Source organism: Hyperolius riggenbachi, chromosome 7 (genome assembly GCF_040937935.1).
Source record: "Hyperolius riggenbachi isolate aHypRig1 chromosome 7, aHypRig1.pri, whole genome shotgun sequence".
Taxonomy (NCBI): domain Eukaryota; kingdom Metazoa; phylum Chordata; class Amphibia; order Anura; family Hyperoliidae; genus Hyperolius; species Hyperolius riggenbachi.
In genome coordinates this window covers 217212873-217229118 of record NC_090652.1, presented here as the reverse complement: position 1 = coordinate 217229118, position 16246 = coordinate 217212873, and the positions used below count along the sequence as shown (strand labels likewise).

The following is a 16246-nucleotide window of genomic DNA, read 5'->3' as shown; positions in this document are numbered from 1 at the left end:
TCGGGTTGCGCAGCAGTAACGGTGTGTGATAATTGCGAATGATGACCACAATTGAAGATACCGGCCACCCCCCCCCCCCCCCCAAATGTATATATACCCTTGAGTGCCCATGCATTTATACTTTACCTATAGGGTATCTGCCCCAGTGCGGACTCCTCTCCCGGGTTCGGCCCCCACCATGGCATGCAAGGCGCACGTCATGCTCGCGCCCCTCGTACAGTATTCCGGATACCACGCTGGGCTCGAACACAGAGGAGGAGTGAGGACACGGGCGGACACCGGACAAGTCAAGTATTAATGTAGGAACAAAGAGGGGTACATCTACATTTGTGGGGACGCAGTCTAGCGTGGTGAGGTGACATCACAAGGCCGATTCCTGAAAGATTTTATGCTGAAATCAATCGACCTGCAGTTTGTGGTCACCAACAGACCTTTCTCAATCAGAGAGAAATATATCTTTTGGTTGAATGGCCGCCCAAATTGCTAGATGTATGGATACCTTTAAACTACTGCATGATTATGATTATTTATTGCATCTGTGTTTTTCTTTTGGCTACTCAGGTAGGTGATAGAAGGGTGGCACATTCCAATTCCCAGCCTTCTCTGTGTAATAAATAAATCATTGTAGAAATAAAAGAATCCCTGATCAGCATTGCAAATATGTGGTTACTAATACTGCTTCTTTAACCTCCGTAGCGGTAACCACGCGCTGGACACGGGGTAAGCCGCTGCGGAGGATTGCTCAGGCCCTGCTGGGCCGATTTGCATACATTTTTTTTATATACATACAGCTAGCACTTTGCTAGCTGCGTGTTACTTACGATCGCCGACGCTCCGCGACAATTCGCCACTACCAGCCGCGTTAGAGGGTGCCCCCCCCCGAGACCCTGTGCGCTGCCTGGCCAATCAGTGCCAGGCAGCGCTGAGGGGTGGATCAGGACTCCCTCTGACGTCACGACGTCGATGACGTAATCGCACCCGTTGCTATGGTGATGGGGAAGCCCTAATGGAAATCCCGTTCAGAACGGGGTTTCCGGAACGGGCTTGATCGCCGGAGGCGATCGGAGGGGGTGGGGGATGCTGCTGCGCAGCGGCTATCATGTAGCTAGCGCTAGGCTACCCACATGATTTAAAAAAACAAAATAATTAAAAAATAGTGCTGCGCCGCCTCCCTGGCGAATTTAATTGACCGCCAGGGAGATTAAAGGGAACCTAAAGTGAAAATAAACTGATGAGATAAACAATTGTATCATCAGAACTAAGTCTATATAAAACACTATACACACATGTAACATACTGTACATAAGAAGGAGAGGGGGCTAAAGAAGCCACACTTGATTATTAATATTTAGCTTTTTTATAAAGAGCTGACATATTACGCAGCACTGTGCAATAGATAGGGGAGTTAGTACAACATTAAACAGTGTTATGCTGGGTACACACCATAAGTTTTTCCTCTCGATAGATGTCCAAGGTAGGGGGATGGAGCTATGAATATGGTGGGTAAGAAATTGTGGGAATAGATGGGTCTTTAAGGCCTGCTTTTATGGGTTGAAAGTGAACCTGATGGATGGGAGAGAATTCCATAGAGTAGAGGCTGCTGTAGAGAAGTCTTAAAGGCAGTCTTGGCGCACGAGCAAGTGATGCGAGGTCCCCGGTAGTGTTGAATGAGCAGAGAGAATGGGTTGGGTTGTATCTCTGGACTTGATGTTAATATGTAAGAGGTCACAAGGGGGAGGGGGGACCTACTGAATGGAGCCCACAAAAATGTCTTAAAGTGTACCCGAGACAAATAGGTATAAAAGTTTTATAAAACCTTGGGCTTCCTCCAGCCCCCCCCCCCCCTTCTGCATGGAATGCTCCCATGCCGTCTTCCTCCGCCTCCTCTTTCTCCTGGTAGAATCCCGATAAATTTGGCCAGTCGAGGTCTGTCAGTGCATGCGCAGTGCGGTTGCGCGCGCCCCCATCTAGCTCCAGCAGCAGCGAGCGCTCTGCGTCTGCACAGTAATACTGTGTGAACATCTTTTGAGCATCTGTGGTTACCCACATCGGTGCATTGTGGGTAACCACAGATCAAAATTAATTTCACTTAAAGCTGAATTATTGCAAATTCCTTCTGTTTTAGGAAGGCAAACCAAGCCAAGCATTGTTTGTTAGTAGGAGGGCTTTCCAGCCTCTTTTAGTCCTCTATAATTTCCTTGTGGTTTTGGGTCACCCCGAGCTGCTTGGTTACTGTGTTGTACTGGTCCAAGCCCTATCCCATAGAGCCATATCAATCCCCGCCATGCATTGCAGAGAACCAAAAGTCTGAAACAGGCTGTCTGCATGTGGGGTAGGTGTGGCTCTGTAAAATTTATAGCTGTAGGCTTGCTAGACACCAGCGGTTCTGGATGCAAGCGTGGCTTCAGGGGCATAAAGAGATAATTTGCATATTCAGTAGCAGTGCATTGTGGGTAACCACAGATGTTCACTTAAATCTGTATTATCACAAAATGACTTCTCTTTTTTTAGAAGGCAAACCCCACTTATCTGATAACTTTATTTTCAACTCAGATTTGCTTTAAGACTGACTTCAAATTATTCTCGAAGCCCATTCCTATTCTCATTGATATTTACTGCTGTTATTAATAATAATAATTATTATTATTTCCCTCCATAGATGTTTACTTCTGCAGCCCAGTGCCCACATGCCACACTGTTCCCAAGCCAGACACATTGGCAAGATGACAACCTGTTGTCTTATCTTCTGTTGTTTCCGTATTCATTGTGAGGCAGTTTGGCTATTCTCTATTGCATCTATAAATAATGCTCCCCGTGGCTGCTGCAAAACTACAATGTACAGCTTTCTACAACTGGAACCGCCTCAGCGTCTGGAAAAGCAGGAGTTGCTTAAACGCCCTGTGCGCAGAGAAACCCCCTAGTCATTTATGGTTTTTGCCGTACCTCTCTGCCCTTTTTCTTCAAACATAAAACAGCTGGCAAATTCTCAGCTGGTGCAATGTAAGCCCCTGACATAGCTGTTTGTATATAAAGCCTTAATTTATTCATGGCAAGTCCTGGCCTGCATTCCGTACCACCTGGGGTGTTTCTTAATCGCTCCGAAATCTTTTCATCATCTCTCCCGCTTTGTGTTCAAACAACATAAAACAAACTTTACAGTGGCAGTTCTGCTTTGCACTTTTGCATTATCAAAACATAATTCCTAGAAAAGCTGAGGCCGAACATGAGAGACAGTCCCATCTGTAAGAAGCCATCAAGTAAAATCTGACTTTAATGAACGCCAACTTCCGTATTACATGCCGCTATGTTGTGAAATCATATTGATTGTATCTGGGACAAGATCTTGTCTCAAACCAAATGGGAGTAAATTCTTTTGTAATTTGAAAGCAGAGATGTTTTCCTCGGATAATTCTGCGCACGAAGCAGGTACTCAGGGAGTACAAAGCTGCTTAATCCCATATGGGGCTCCGTCTTTAGATGTAGATTTGGAGCACCTTTGAAATCACCTTCACAATTAAAAGTTTGTCCATTAGTAGATTGAAAAGTTTAAAAGGAGTAGGAAACCTATTTAGAATTCTTTGGCTAGGAAAAACCATAGATTATATTTAATCGTTCTTATATTTTTCTACGTGTTGTGGCTCTGTCCCGCATGGACAGACATCTGCTGGTACAATATACTCTAGTCTACATTGTCGATCTGTGCTATGTGCACATTAATGGCTCTAATTACTCTAAACAAGATTAAAGTTGCTATCCATGTTAAAATGAGACTCCAGTCAATGTGTGAGAATCTGCTCAGCTGCCTGTGCAGACAGGCAGCGTTTTGATCACTTTTCACGTCTGCATTCTGCAGGTCTCTTTAAGAGAGACATTTTTCTGCAGCTTGCTGCTGAGGAATTTGCATACATTCGCTATGCAAATCCCCTACCTGCCTCCTGTGATGACTGGCAGTATAAAGGTTGGGATTACCCACAGTCCTTTGCTGGTCATTCCTTCAGGGTTTGTAGTACACACTCCTAGAGAGTGTCAGCCATGCTACTTCTTGTTGAAGTTATCTTAGAGTAATTCCTGGAAGCTGTGCTAGGCAGATTTCCCTAGTGCAGTGAGTGCAGTTGTTCTGTTGCTGTTGTCCTGTCCCAGCGGTGGTCGACAGGAAATGGTTCTGATCTCTGTTCTTGGAGTATAGCTGGTGCAGCGGTTGCTACCAGCTATCTCTTCTGTTCTGTCTCCTGGGATCGCGCTAGCCACTTTTCTCTAGCGCTGGGGATCCTTCTGTTCTGTCTCCTGGGATCGCGCTAGCCACTTTTCGCTAGCGCTGGGGATCCTTCTGTTCTGTCTCCTGGGATCGCGCTAGCCACTTTTTGCTAGCGCTGGGGATCCTTCTGTTCTGTCTTCTGGGATCGCGCCAGCCACTTTTCCCTAGTGCTGTGGATCCGTCTGTTCTGCTACTCTGTACCTGGATTGCACTCGCTTCTCGCTAGTGCTGTGGATCCTATCTCCCGCTTGTCCCTGTTTTCGTGTGTCTGTCTTGTCCGCTACGGACGCTTGCTGGAGGCTCGGTGAGGTAACCGTTAAGCAAGCGTTCGCGTCCTCTGTTTCATGTTTGTCTGTCGATGGTTAGTTAGGCGTGCTTGTCTCTATTGTGCTTATCACGTGGAGACCGCGCGTAACCGCGTGCACTGTTGCGAATGAGTGCGGTGTTCGCGGTTAGCTAGCTTTTGTTATTTTCCATATTTCCTCATTGTATTATTTGCTGTGCCTTTGCTACTCTCCTGCTCCGCCTTGCTGTAGCCTTGTGTCACGCTTGGCGATCGCACCTCTCACGATCGCGTTCCTGCTTCGTATCTGCTGTGGTGTGTGCACAGTCGCGGGTTGGCGACTAGTTTTATGCACACACACACAATCTGTCTCTGTGCTCACTCTCAATTGCTTCTCTTGCGATTACAGTTCTTCCCTTCGTACAATTCCTGTCTGGCGTGTGTGGTAGAGCAGAGGAGCTGTTCCTCTGCACTCCACAGCTCCACCTGCCGTCAGGAATTTCCCTCTGCAGGTGCATTGCACCTACTGCTGGGTTCCTGCAAATTTATACGCTTGTGGAGGAAATCCGCCGTGTCAGCGCACGTCTGGTGCGCTGACCACGGAGACGATTCCACAATCGTTACACAATGCTTTTTAGATATTTAGATAGCATTGCTTGGAAGAAATTAGAGCTTTCATCACACACTACACCGCGTTCGTCTTTGGGTGAGGCTCCCTAATTATACTGGTCACCTGTGGAGCTGTGGCTTCAGCCCCAAAAGCGATTTGAGTCCACCAGGAGAAATTCATGATATACTGTAAATATTCTGTGTCTTGTCTGGTTTCCTGCCTGCCAGAGACCTTGGGCCTGTTTCTAAACTTTGCTTGTTTGCTGACTGCCAAAAATACAGCAATGGAATCCAGGTCTATATTCCTATATACTTTTAATCTTTCTTTTATGTTTTTCTTTCTCATCGTCTGTACTTGTCATTCTCTGAACAATGCTGGCAAAATTTCCTATTGGATCATTTGTCTGGACCAATCGAGATGCTAAGTGAAAAAACAAGCCTAGATAGGAAATCTAAACTTGAATGACCAAGATGAGCCACAGTGGGCTCTGGGACTGGGTACAGCCATGCTGCACATGGCACTCTTTTATTGTTAAATCTGGATCGCAGCGCATTTCCACTTTGCAGATTAATCTCATATTCTCTGCATTTCTGTTATGAATAAATAAGCATTTCCTAACACAAAACTTCAGTGAAAATGATTTTATAGGCCACTTACTGGTACATAAAAACTCCCCTGAGATTGAGAATAGTAGGTATAAATAAATGCTGTTAATTACCCTTTTAGAGGACCACTAATCTACCCCATTCACCAAGATCTGAAGGTGTCTGTTTCTATTGCCTACTAGTTCTGTAAGGTCAAAATTGTGCATACGGTATATATAATTTTTTTTAAATTGAGAGCTGTCACCTTTATATATGCATATGCATAGATATGGGGTCTTACAGGGCACCTACCATGGGCATCAGGAAATTATAAGATTGAGAACCTCTTCTGAAGTCATCCCCATCATCATGATCATTATTGTTGTCATTGTGTCATCATATAAAAGCTGAGAATATTTTGCAATGTGATTGGCTAGTGGCTCTAACCAATCCGTGCTGCAAATACCTACTATACTGAGATTGAGATGAGAGATGAGCTATCATGAAAGACAGTGGGTACATTTACCCTGAAGGTCCTGTGGACTGTTAAGCAGTAAACATTAAAATTATTTTTACATTCTCATTTCTTATTCTAGGTTGCAGAGAAATGCTAGCATATTCCCTTTTTGTTATTTTTCTTACTAATAAATACTGGTACATTTTCCAGTTAGAGAAATTAGGCTACCATCCCCGGTTGCTATGCATGCTTCAAAGGTTACCGAGCCTTTTAGGGTATGTGATCATGCCTACACTTCAGAGCCATGGGGTACAGGCACAGATGCAGCACATTCCAGCAGCTCTTAAAATTCACTGCAGCTAGAAAAGACCTAACAGGGCTGCTTCTGATTTTAACCTCCCCGGCGTTCTATTGAGATCGCCAGGGAGGCTGCGGGAGGGTTTTTTTTCAATTAAAAAAAAACTATTTCATGCAGCCAACTGAAAGTTGGCTGCATGAAAGCCCACTAGAGGGCGCTCCGGAGGCGTTCTTCCGATCGCCTCCGGCGCCCAGAACAAACAAGGAAGGCCGCAATGAGCAGCCTTCCTTGTTTGGCTTTCCTCGTCGCCATGGCGACGAGCGGAGTGACGTCATCCGACGTCCTGACGTCAGCCGCCTCCGATCCAGCCCTTAGCGCTGGCCGGAACTGATTGGTCCGGCTGCGCAGGGCTCGGGCGGCTGGGGGGACCCTCTTTCGCCGCTGCTCGCGGCGGATCGCCGCAGAGCGGCGGCGATCAGGCAGCACACGCGGCTGGCAAAGTGCCGGCTGCGTGTGCTGCTTTTTATTTGAAGCAAATCGGCCCAGCAGGGCCTGAGCGGCAGCCTCCGGCGGTGATGGACGAGCTGAGCTCGTCCATACCGCTCAGGAGGTTAACCAGCAAAAATGTTTTATAGTAGAAGTATTTATATAGCTTTTATAATTATTTTAAGTCTTAAATTTCTGTGCAGACCTCTTATATTTTAATTAGCTTAGAGGTTTACTTTAAAGTGAAAATGTTGCTAATACAAATGCTCTAAACATGTATGTTTCAGTACAGGAGTCCAGGCATTTCCTCTTCCTGTATAAATAATCAAGTGCACAAAGAAGGAGGCCTTGTTAGTCATTTTCTACATCTGCAATAATTGAGAGGGTTGCAGCAATGTGAACACTCCCCAGGTTTCAGTCTGTGATAGGACCCTGAAGGAAGGTACTATGGATGGACTGTGGAGAGAATAAGGCTGGTTTCACACCAGGACGTTGCGTTTTGGGGACGTTATGGTCGCATAACGTGCCCCTAACGCAACGCCTGGTGCTCTCTAAGGTGGACGTCAGAGTGAGCCGGGTTGTGCAGCTCACTCTGGCGTCCGTGATGCCGTGATGCGTACTCTTGTGCGCATGCGGCATCACGTGGTCCCGCCCGGTCAATCGCCGCACAGAGCGGCCACTCCAGGAAGTAAACACTGCACGTCACTGAGTGCAGTGAATTATAATTAGCCATGTGCCCGGCCGCTCTCCGCTCCTCCCCAACATTACTGCGCATGTCCAAGCAGTCTAACGCGGCTCTGCCGCTTACAAAGTACTGCATGCAGTACGTTGTGTAATGGCGCAGCGTTACTGTGTAACGCAACGTGGGCACTGTGAACGGCCCATTGATTTTTCATTGCTGTGCAGTGGGGTGCGTTACAGGCTGCTCTAACGTGCGCCTGTAACGTCCCACTGTGAAACCAGCCTTAAGGCACACATTTCCAATAAGGGGCATTAATGCTAGCAGTTTGTGGCGAAGCAAGAAATTTGGGTGTCGGTGGTGGTACGGTAAAATTGGTGCCTCATATGGTCGGGCAATGTTAATTGCGGCCAAGGGGTATTTTGGTACCATGGGTGTCCCATAGATATTGGGATTAGGTAGGTGATCCCTGATAAACAGTGGCGAAGGCAGAGCTGACATTGCCAGAAATTATGACGAGGGGTGTTGGTTGGAGTTAAGGTGGCCACACACGATACAAAAAAAGATCCGATTTTACGGCAATTCGATAAAAACTATCGTATCTCCCAAAAAAAAAAATCGAAAGCTTTTTTCTTTCATTCAACTGAAAAATCAGATCGGATTTCCCGTTTTCTTCGATTTTTATCGATCCGGAATGCCAGATATTTTTCTTCAATCTTTCTAAAGATTGTATGGTGTGTGTTAGATTGTCACTTTATTAATATACACACCCTAGCAATTTTGTCAGAGTTTCCAATCATTTTTAATAATGGGGAAAAATTGAACATACGTGTGTGGTACATTGGTCATATTTTTGAAATGTTACAATCAGTCAGAAAAATGTATTGCAATTCTTAAATTGAACAGATATTTAAAAAATGGTATGGTGTGTAGATACCTTTAGGCATTAGCAGAAAGAGGGTTTGTAATAGAATAGAGTTAAGTTTAGTGTTAAATATTGGTAGATTTTGTGGAGGTGGGTTTATTAGTGTTAAGGTGGCCACACATGATACAATAAAATGATCCGATTTTACGACAATTCGATAAAAACGATCGGATCTCCCGAAAAAATCTAAAGCTTTTTTCTTTCATGCGACTGAAAAATCTGTTCAGATTTCCCGTTTTTTTTCTATTTTTATCTATCCGGAATGCCAGATATTTTTCTTCAATTTCTCTAAAGATTGTATGGTTTGTGTGTTAGATTGTCAATTTATTAATATACACACCTAAGCAATTTTCTCAGAGTTTCCAATCATTTTTATCATAATTGGGGAAAAATTTAACACAGGTGTGTTGTACATTGGTCATATTTTTGAAATATTACATTCAGTCAAAAAATAAATTGATATTTAAAAAATTGTATGGTGTGTGGCCACCTTAAGGCATGGGTAGAGAGAGTAAGTTACCAATATAATATCAGAATTACCTCTTCCCAATAGTAGAATATCAGTAATTTTACCGATATTCTACTAGTGCTATCTCTCTGGCACCCAAATCTCCATGGCGCACTTTTTAGATGTATGCATTTGTAGGGCAGAACTGAAGGGATTTTGTACTTCTCGACAAAGATAGAACTTCATTGCAATATCACAGAAATATATGAATAACAAAGCAATTGAATTTAATCCTCACCCTTTTTTCTATAGTGAAGTGTTTCCAGGCTTGTGCTTGGTAGGTGAGAAAATATTGATGAATGGTAAACCTGCCATCCACCCATCTATAAAGAGCTGAACCAGGCTGATTGTTCCTGTTGGCCATGACAGCAAAATAGCCTACATCTGGGATGAGGAAGATCTCCAGCCCCATGGTTTCAGAAGCAGTTGCTAGGCTCTGGTGTTCCTCCACATAATCCAGCTTCTCTTTTCCTAAACACAAAAAGAAAAGACTATTGACACAGGTGCAAACCTTTCCTTTACGCTTTCACTTTTGTCACACTGTAACAATACCAGTATGCATCTGCAGTCACAGCAGTGGGACAGTCACATGCGCCATGTGCTACATGTGGCAGGCTGGCAGCCATGTAGGGGCGTGAATGGGGAAGTAGGAGCAGCTGGACTCCTGTGGCAGCTGGACAGGTGAGAGCTTTGAGGGCACAGTGACTGGGAGGCACATTAACATTTGGGGGGACAGAGCCCAAGAGTTCTGTCATGTTCATTAGTCGTCATGATATCGCATGCCATTACCGCCACCATGCACCCAATCGACTACGTTGGTCCGAGACTTCTGAGCATGTTCAATCGAAATTGGACAAATCGTCAACTGGGTGTGCTTGTTACAGCACTGACTTTCATACAATTCAATTAAATTATCAAACCAGATGGTCGATCACGCCGCAAAATCGATATATGTATGATCAACTTTACTCTCAATCTGTCTAGACTTTTGTCCTATTATTATCCTAGTATCACATACATTGGATAGTGGAGACAATGTGCTGAGGACCGCAACCATTGCTACTTATCAACTGAGTGCTGTGGAATGGGTACAGGGGTAGCCAGTAAACAAGGGGCAAGAGCATTTTCAGGACCAATGGCTTAATGGCTTGATGACCAAAGAGCTTCCGAAGTGCTCCCACAGGCTGGGTCTGGTACTGCAAAGACTCAACCACCACGGGATCTTGGAATCAGCAGAGTTCCAGTAGACAGGAGGTATTTCGGCAGGCAGGGGTTGGCAAAAGATCAGATTTTCGGACAGGCAAAGGGTCAGTAGCAGATCAGTTTCTCAGACAGGCTGGGGGCGATAATAGAACGGGTAGCCATACAAAACAGAAGTCAAAATCAGAGTGGGGAGTCAGACAGGCCGAGATCTACATCCGAGGGACAGGTACAGGTAGACACTAAGGTGTCTCAGGTCACGGCTGTAAAACTCACACACTAGTTGCAATATAACAGCACTGGAGAGTGGCACTCTCCATACCAAAATATGCCTCTTGGGGGAAACTGCGTAACGCGCTGATACGCATTCATGTACAACAACAACATGTACATCACAGGTGCGTATGCCATGGACTCAAATCACAATGGTGCTTATGCACATGTTGCAATGCACCACCCCCATGGGCAAAGACTGCCAGGACCCCATAGCTGGGACCCTGCTGACTGCACCAGCATGCCTGTGGACATCCGTACCTATCAGCCACCTCTTCTGGACAGGTAACTGACCATGACACCTGGTAATTATGCCCCCATAACAGTTCCCCCGATTATAGTGCCCCCAAAACAGTGCCACTTAGTTATAAGGACTTCAAAAAAGGAGATCTTCCCAGAAAGGATGAGATACTTGCACCAATGATCACCTCCTTCCATCACACATGGTATGGAGTGAAAGTGATGCAGTTAAAGCAGCTGACTTTTCCTGCAATATATCATATATGTCAGTGGATGTGTGTGACCTGCATTGGGGCTGGGGAAGTATGGAAGGAGTCAGGTCAGCGCTTGTTAAAGCCAGAATGGCTCTGCGTGATTTGGAGCCTGTCAGATCGATTATTTCCAATATGTCCGATTTGCTTTCCGATCGATTTCCGAACATTTTCAGATCGATTTCCATTAACTTTAATAGGAAATCTATCAGAAAATGCTCGTAAATCGATCGGAAAGCAAATCGGACATGTTGGAAATAATTGATCTGACAGTAAATCGGTCAGAAAATCTCATAGTGTGTACCCAGCAAGTGCTGAAAATAAAGACTTAAAATTTATTATGAGGTAAAAGAGGGAAGGGTTGAATGCTTGGAGGGTAAAAATGTCACAGTTAGGTAAGTTAGGGGAGGAGGAAGATTATAGTTTAACAAATCCTGGAAAGGGGCTTTAAAGAGAAACTCCAACCTAGAATTGAACTTTATCCCAATCAGTAGCTGATACCCCCTTTTACATGAGAAATATAATGATTTTTACAAACAGACCATCAGGGGGCGCTGTATGACTGATTTTGTGCTGAAACCCCTCCCACAAGAAGCTCTGAGTACCACGGTACTCTGGGCAAACTGCCACAATGTAACAATGTTCACAGACAGGAAATAGCTGTTCACAGCTGTCTGTAACGGCCAGAACAGCTAGAAGCAGCTACATAACCTGCCCACAGTAAAAATGTCACCATGTAATAAATGTCAGAATGTAAATCAGGAGAGGAAAGATTTTACATTGAGCAAACACTGACTAAATCATTTATACATAATTATTGTAAAAAATGAAGCACTTTTTTTACTACATTATTTTCACTGGAGTTCCTCTTTAAATGGACTACTACCGTAGTAGCTTTTATTTCATTTTTTTTTAAAATTTTAGCCTTTAGAACCACATAATACTATGAGAATTCATATTATCGTCAGCTTTGTACAATAAATAGGGGAGACGTTACAGTTTTAAACAATTTCACACAGGTACATTATTGTGTTCAACAATGGTACACAAAATCGTGATGTAACAATGTAGGAAATAATAAGTATAACAGTTGAGTCACTGAGCCCAAATAAGAAGAATATACATAGAGGAGGGGCCAGCCAAACAAGCTTACAATCTAAAGGTGCGTACACACCTAACAACTTATGTTGCCAGTCGGGATTGGGACCCAATCCCTTGGGTGACATCACTGGGCTGGCCTGTATAGACGCATGTCAGTTGTAAAGCTGACAATGCGTTCTGTTGCTATTGCTATATGGGGGGAGGGACAGCGAAGTGGCGTGTGCATGATGTCACGTGGTGGGTGGGACAGTGGAATCTTCAAAGAAATTGCCTGCCGTTTGGCCAAGTTGAACCACTGGGTGGATCGCTTGCCGAGAGGCCATACCTGGTCGGGGCCTCTGTACATGAGGCGGTGTATGCCTGTGCGATTAACCATTCAATTGCAACATATGTTTAGGGACGCGCAGCCTTTCCCCCCACCTTTTCTTAACTTTGTAACTATGAAACTTTCAGGTGCGCTGGCGTTCTCCTCGCTGTTCAACCAAATGTAAGTCACACTTTTTTTTGCTTAGCTGCTCCCAAGGTTTTAAATTTAGGTTAGGTCACTTGCCCGGAGGTTTGCCTCACCGTGGCGCAAGTGTCTAGTATAATATACTTTGCATGCAAACCATATTGGAAGCTAAAGCTCCTCCTAGTTTAATAAATGTTAGCATTTGTCTTGGATGCAGGGCATGCATTTTTCAGTCCAACAGAGGCGGTGTATGCCTGTGCTATTAACCATTCAATTGCAACATATGTTTAGGGACGCGCAGCCTTTCCCCCACCTTTTCTTAACTTTGTAACTATGTAACTGTCAGGATAGCTGCTCCCAGCCCCTCCTCCTGAGTTTCCTGTTAGCATAATAAGTAGTAGCAGATTTGCATATGATTTGCATCTGAATTGAATGCAAAGTGTGCAGAAAATCTATTTAGGTGCTGCACACTGAGCTGGTGGTCATTTCAGATGCAGCCTTAGTGGTATGCGTTGGCATTCTCCCCTCTGTACATGTGCCTGACTATCAGCTGAAGCGGTTGTTGTCAGGCCTGTATATGAGTGTTAAGGATAACAATTAAGGTGCCCATACACTCGTCAGATTGGCAGCAGATAGATAAGAAATGCATCTGATGATCTATCTGATGCATTTTTAGAACATTTTTTACCAGGATAGAATTCCAATAGATTTCAGTTTGAAATCTATTGAAATTCGATCTGATGGCATTTTTTTGCCATCAGATTTCCATTAAGGCCAATGCAAACTGATAAGCAATCTCATCAGATCGACCTAAATTTTCCACCCTGCCAGTTCGATGGAAATCCATCGAAATCGGCCATCGATCGGTCGATTGGCCAACCGATTTGCAATCGATCGATCGGGATCGATCGGTCGGCCAGAAAATCGGCTGAGTGTATGGGCCCCTTAATATGTAGTTCCATTTCTGTTTAATCTTAGAATACATTTATTTAGTGAAACACGATTAGATTTGCAAATCGTTACAATTTATCTAATCTATTTCTAGATCCCCAGGTTTTCTCTCTAAAGTTCAGCTCTTGCCATCTATACTGGAACAGCAAGCTCTCTAGATGAAAGCTGCAATCTCCGTTTTTACTCCTGGTCCTCCTTGGAACAAAAATATTAACCTCTGAATGTGATTACATTAAGCAGTTCTGTAAGTAATAAAGAAATCATTTAATTCCTTTCTTCAGTCACAGTGAGTAAGCCTCACAGTATAATATGATTTTCATTAAGATTAATAGCAGCAATCTGAAATGCATTATACATCATTACATGTTACTAGAGTTTGCAGGACACGGTTTACAAGGAACCATTCTGTGTACTGAGTATTTAGAATGTATATTATACCTTGCTGCAGAAGTAGCCATTGCCTTAATTCATTAAAGCCCAACTCCAACCAAAGTGTTTCCTTAAAGTGGACCCGAACTCTTGCACAGGACAGAAGGAAAACAGAGAGAAATGCACCCTGTATGTATTTAGAGAGTTTAGCCTGTTTAATTCCCCCTTATCTGTGACTAATCACAAGTGTAATTTGATATCTCAGATGTTTCAGTTGGCTGCCTCAGCAGAGCAGCTAATTTGTAAACACATGAAAGCAGGAAGTGGAAACAGTGCAGAATTATTGCAGGCTTTCTATCAGCTGAAAGGTTTTTATGTCAAAGGTTATTATGCTGTTGCTTATTTTTTAGAGCAGAGAGGAAGTTCTTAGTTCAGGTCAGCTTCAGGGGCGTAGCAATAGGGGGTGCAGAGGTAGCAACCTAGCAACCACATCGGGGTCCTTGAGCCAGAGGGGCCCCAAGGAGCCCTTCCTAAACTGTAGTATTAGATCTCTATTGGTTCTGTGCTCATAATAATCACTTCTATAGAAGCTTTGAATAGTGGTAATCATTAACAAACTGCTCCCCATTCCCTTCTGGCACTTCTGACACTGTAGTTGTCATTGGCAGGTTTTGGTGCGCAGTATCATTTGTTATGTATGGAGTGCTTGGGGGGCCCCAATGTAAAACTTACATCAGGGCCCACATCTCCTTAGCTACGCCACTAGTCAGCTTTCACTAGTTTACACCAAAGCCTTGGAACCATTAAGTATTTTTTGCCCAGACATATATATATACAGTGTATATATATATGTATATATTATATGTATACATATATATATAGATAGATAGATAGATAGATAGATAGATAGATAGATAGATAGATATAGGACGGCACAGTTAGTGGGATCTGCATTTGCTAGGTTATACCATCCTACATAGGGACAAGGAGTTAATAGGGCTTGGTGAGAGGGATCTTTTTCTTTAATTAACAAAAACAATCTTTTTTATTTTTTTTGCATGGTCACAGGACTGTGAACAGGACATTGCCAGCCATCACACTGTCTGGCCTCCAAACATTTATTTGATAAACGTGCAGACGGGCCGCCATCTGACTTCTGTAATTGATGGCAATGTTTACAGAAACCTGCCTGCGCATATACAGCTTCCCTAGTCACGTCAATGGAGCCATGCACAGTGCAGTAGCAGCCATCTACAGCTCCGTAAGTGAGTTACCGTAGTTTGCATTTTTGGTGCCCATATACTGCCTGGTGCATAAGTTACTTTGAAAGTATAAGTTACTGTGATCCCTTTCTTTACTAAATCAGCCTCATAGACTTTAGAGAACATCATGTTTTTGATAGTCATCCTTTAAAATTTCCGGTTTCAAATTATAAGCTGGTAAAGTGAAAGTTTGCAGCTATTATTTCTGATACCATTCCATGAGTAGTAACAGAAACAAATTATATTGTTCATTGAGCCATATCTGTACATTCATAGTTTACATCTCTATAAATCCACTGTCCCTGAGATAGTGTAGCAGACCTCAGTGTACAGTGGAGGAGAGGTGCATTCAATGGCCAATCACAGTGTCTCTGGCTCTTCATGGATGGGGAATTCTTCTCTGCATCTTTGGATACTCGGCATCACATGATGGGGTAGTTTAATTTGCTATTGGGGTTTAATTGTTGTTATTGTAGTCTAAGGCTTCTTATTCATGAGCAGCTGAAGGTGGTGAATCCACCACCAGTCAGCTACTCCCATTCACCAGCCAGGCTCTTGCTAGCACTTAGAATGGGTAGTGGACAGGTGCCCCTCTTCTCCAGACATGAGATGTTTTTGGCTGCCATGTAACACCGCTGGTGTTACCACACAGTGCCATTTGGCTACAAGTTATTGCAGCTGAATGGTGCTTGTGGCCAGCAGCCAGGACACTGAACTGCCTGACAAGAGCACAGTTCAGTCTTCCATGGAAAAGAGGCCTTAATTGGAGCCTTGGTTGTCAATGAACAAAAAGCAAAATAAATATTTACTCAACCAGGCCATAGACAGCAGTAATAGCTTAATAGGGAATCTCATCCTTTCACACTCTATCCAAATTAGGGATGATCACAGATATGCAAATTATTCAGAGTTGGTGCAAATGTATGCACATTCTTATGCAAATATATGCAGTTTGAAAATAGATCAATCAGTTTAAACCTGAGTTTAAATTGATTGATCCATTTTCAGACTGCATACATTTGCATAAAAATTTGCATAATTTCAGAAGAATTTGCATCTCAAT

General features: G+C 43.7%; 1 protein-coding gene across 1 annotated transcript in view; it reads right to left on the bottom strand.

Moving 5' to 3' along the window:
- Positions 1–16246, bottom strand: part of TSPEAR (thrombospondin type laminin G domain and EAR repeats) — a 225684-nt gene that overhangs the window by 84961 nt on the left and 124477 nt on the right. Inside the window, exon 7 of the mRNA XM_068245224.1 lies at positions 9324–9556. Within this exon, the coding sequence (XP_068101325.1) occupies positions 9324–9556 (233 nt within the window). The remainder of the gene's footprint in view (positions 1–9323; positions 9557–16246) is intronic.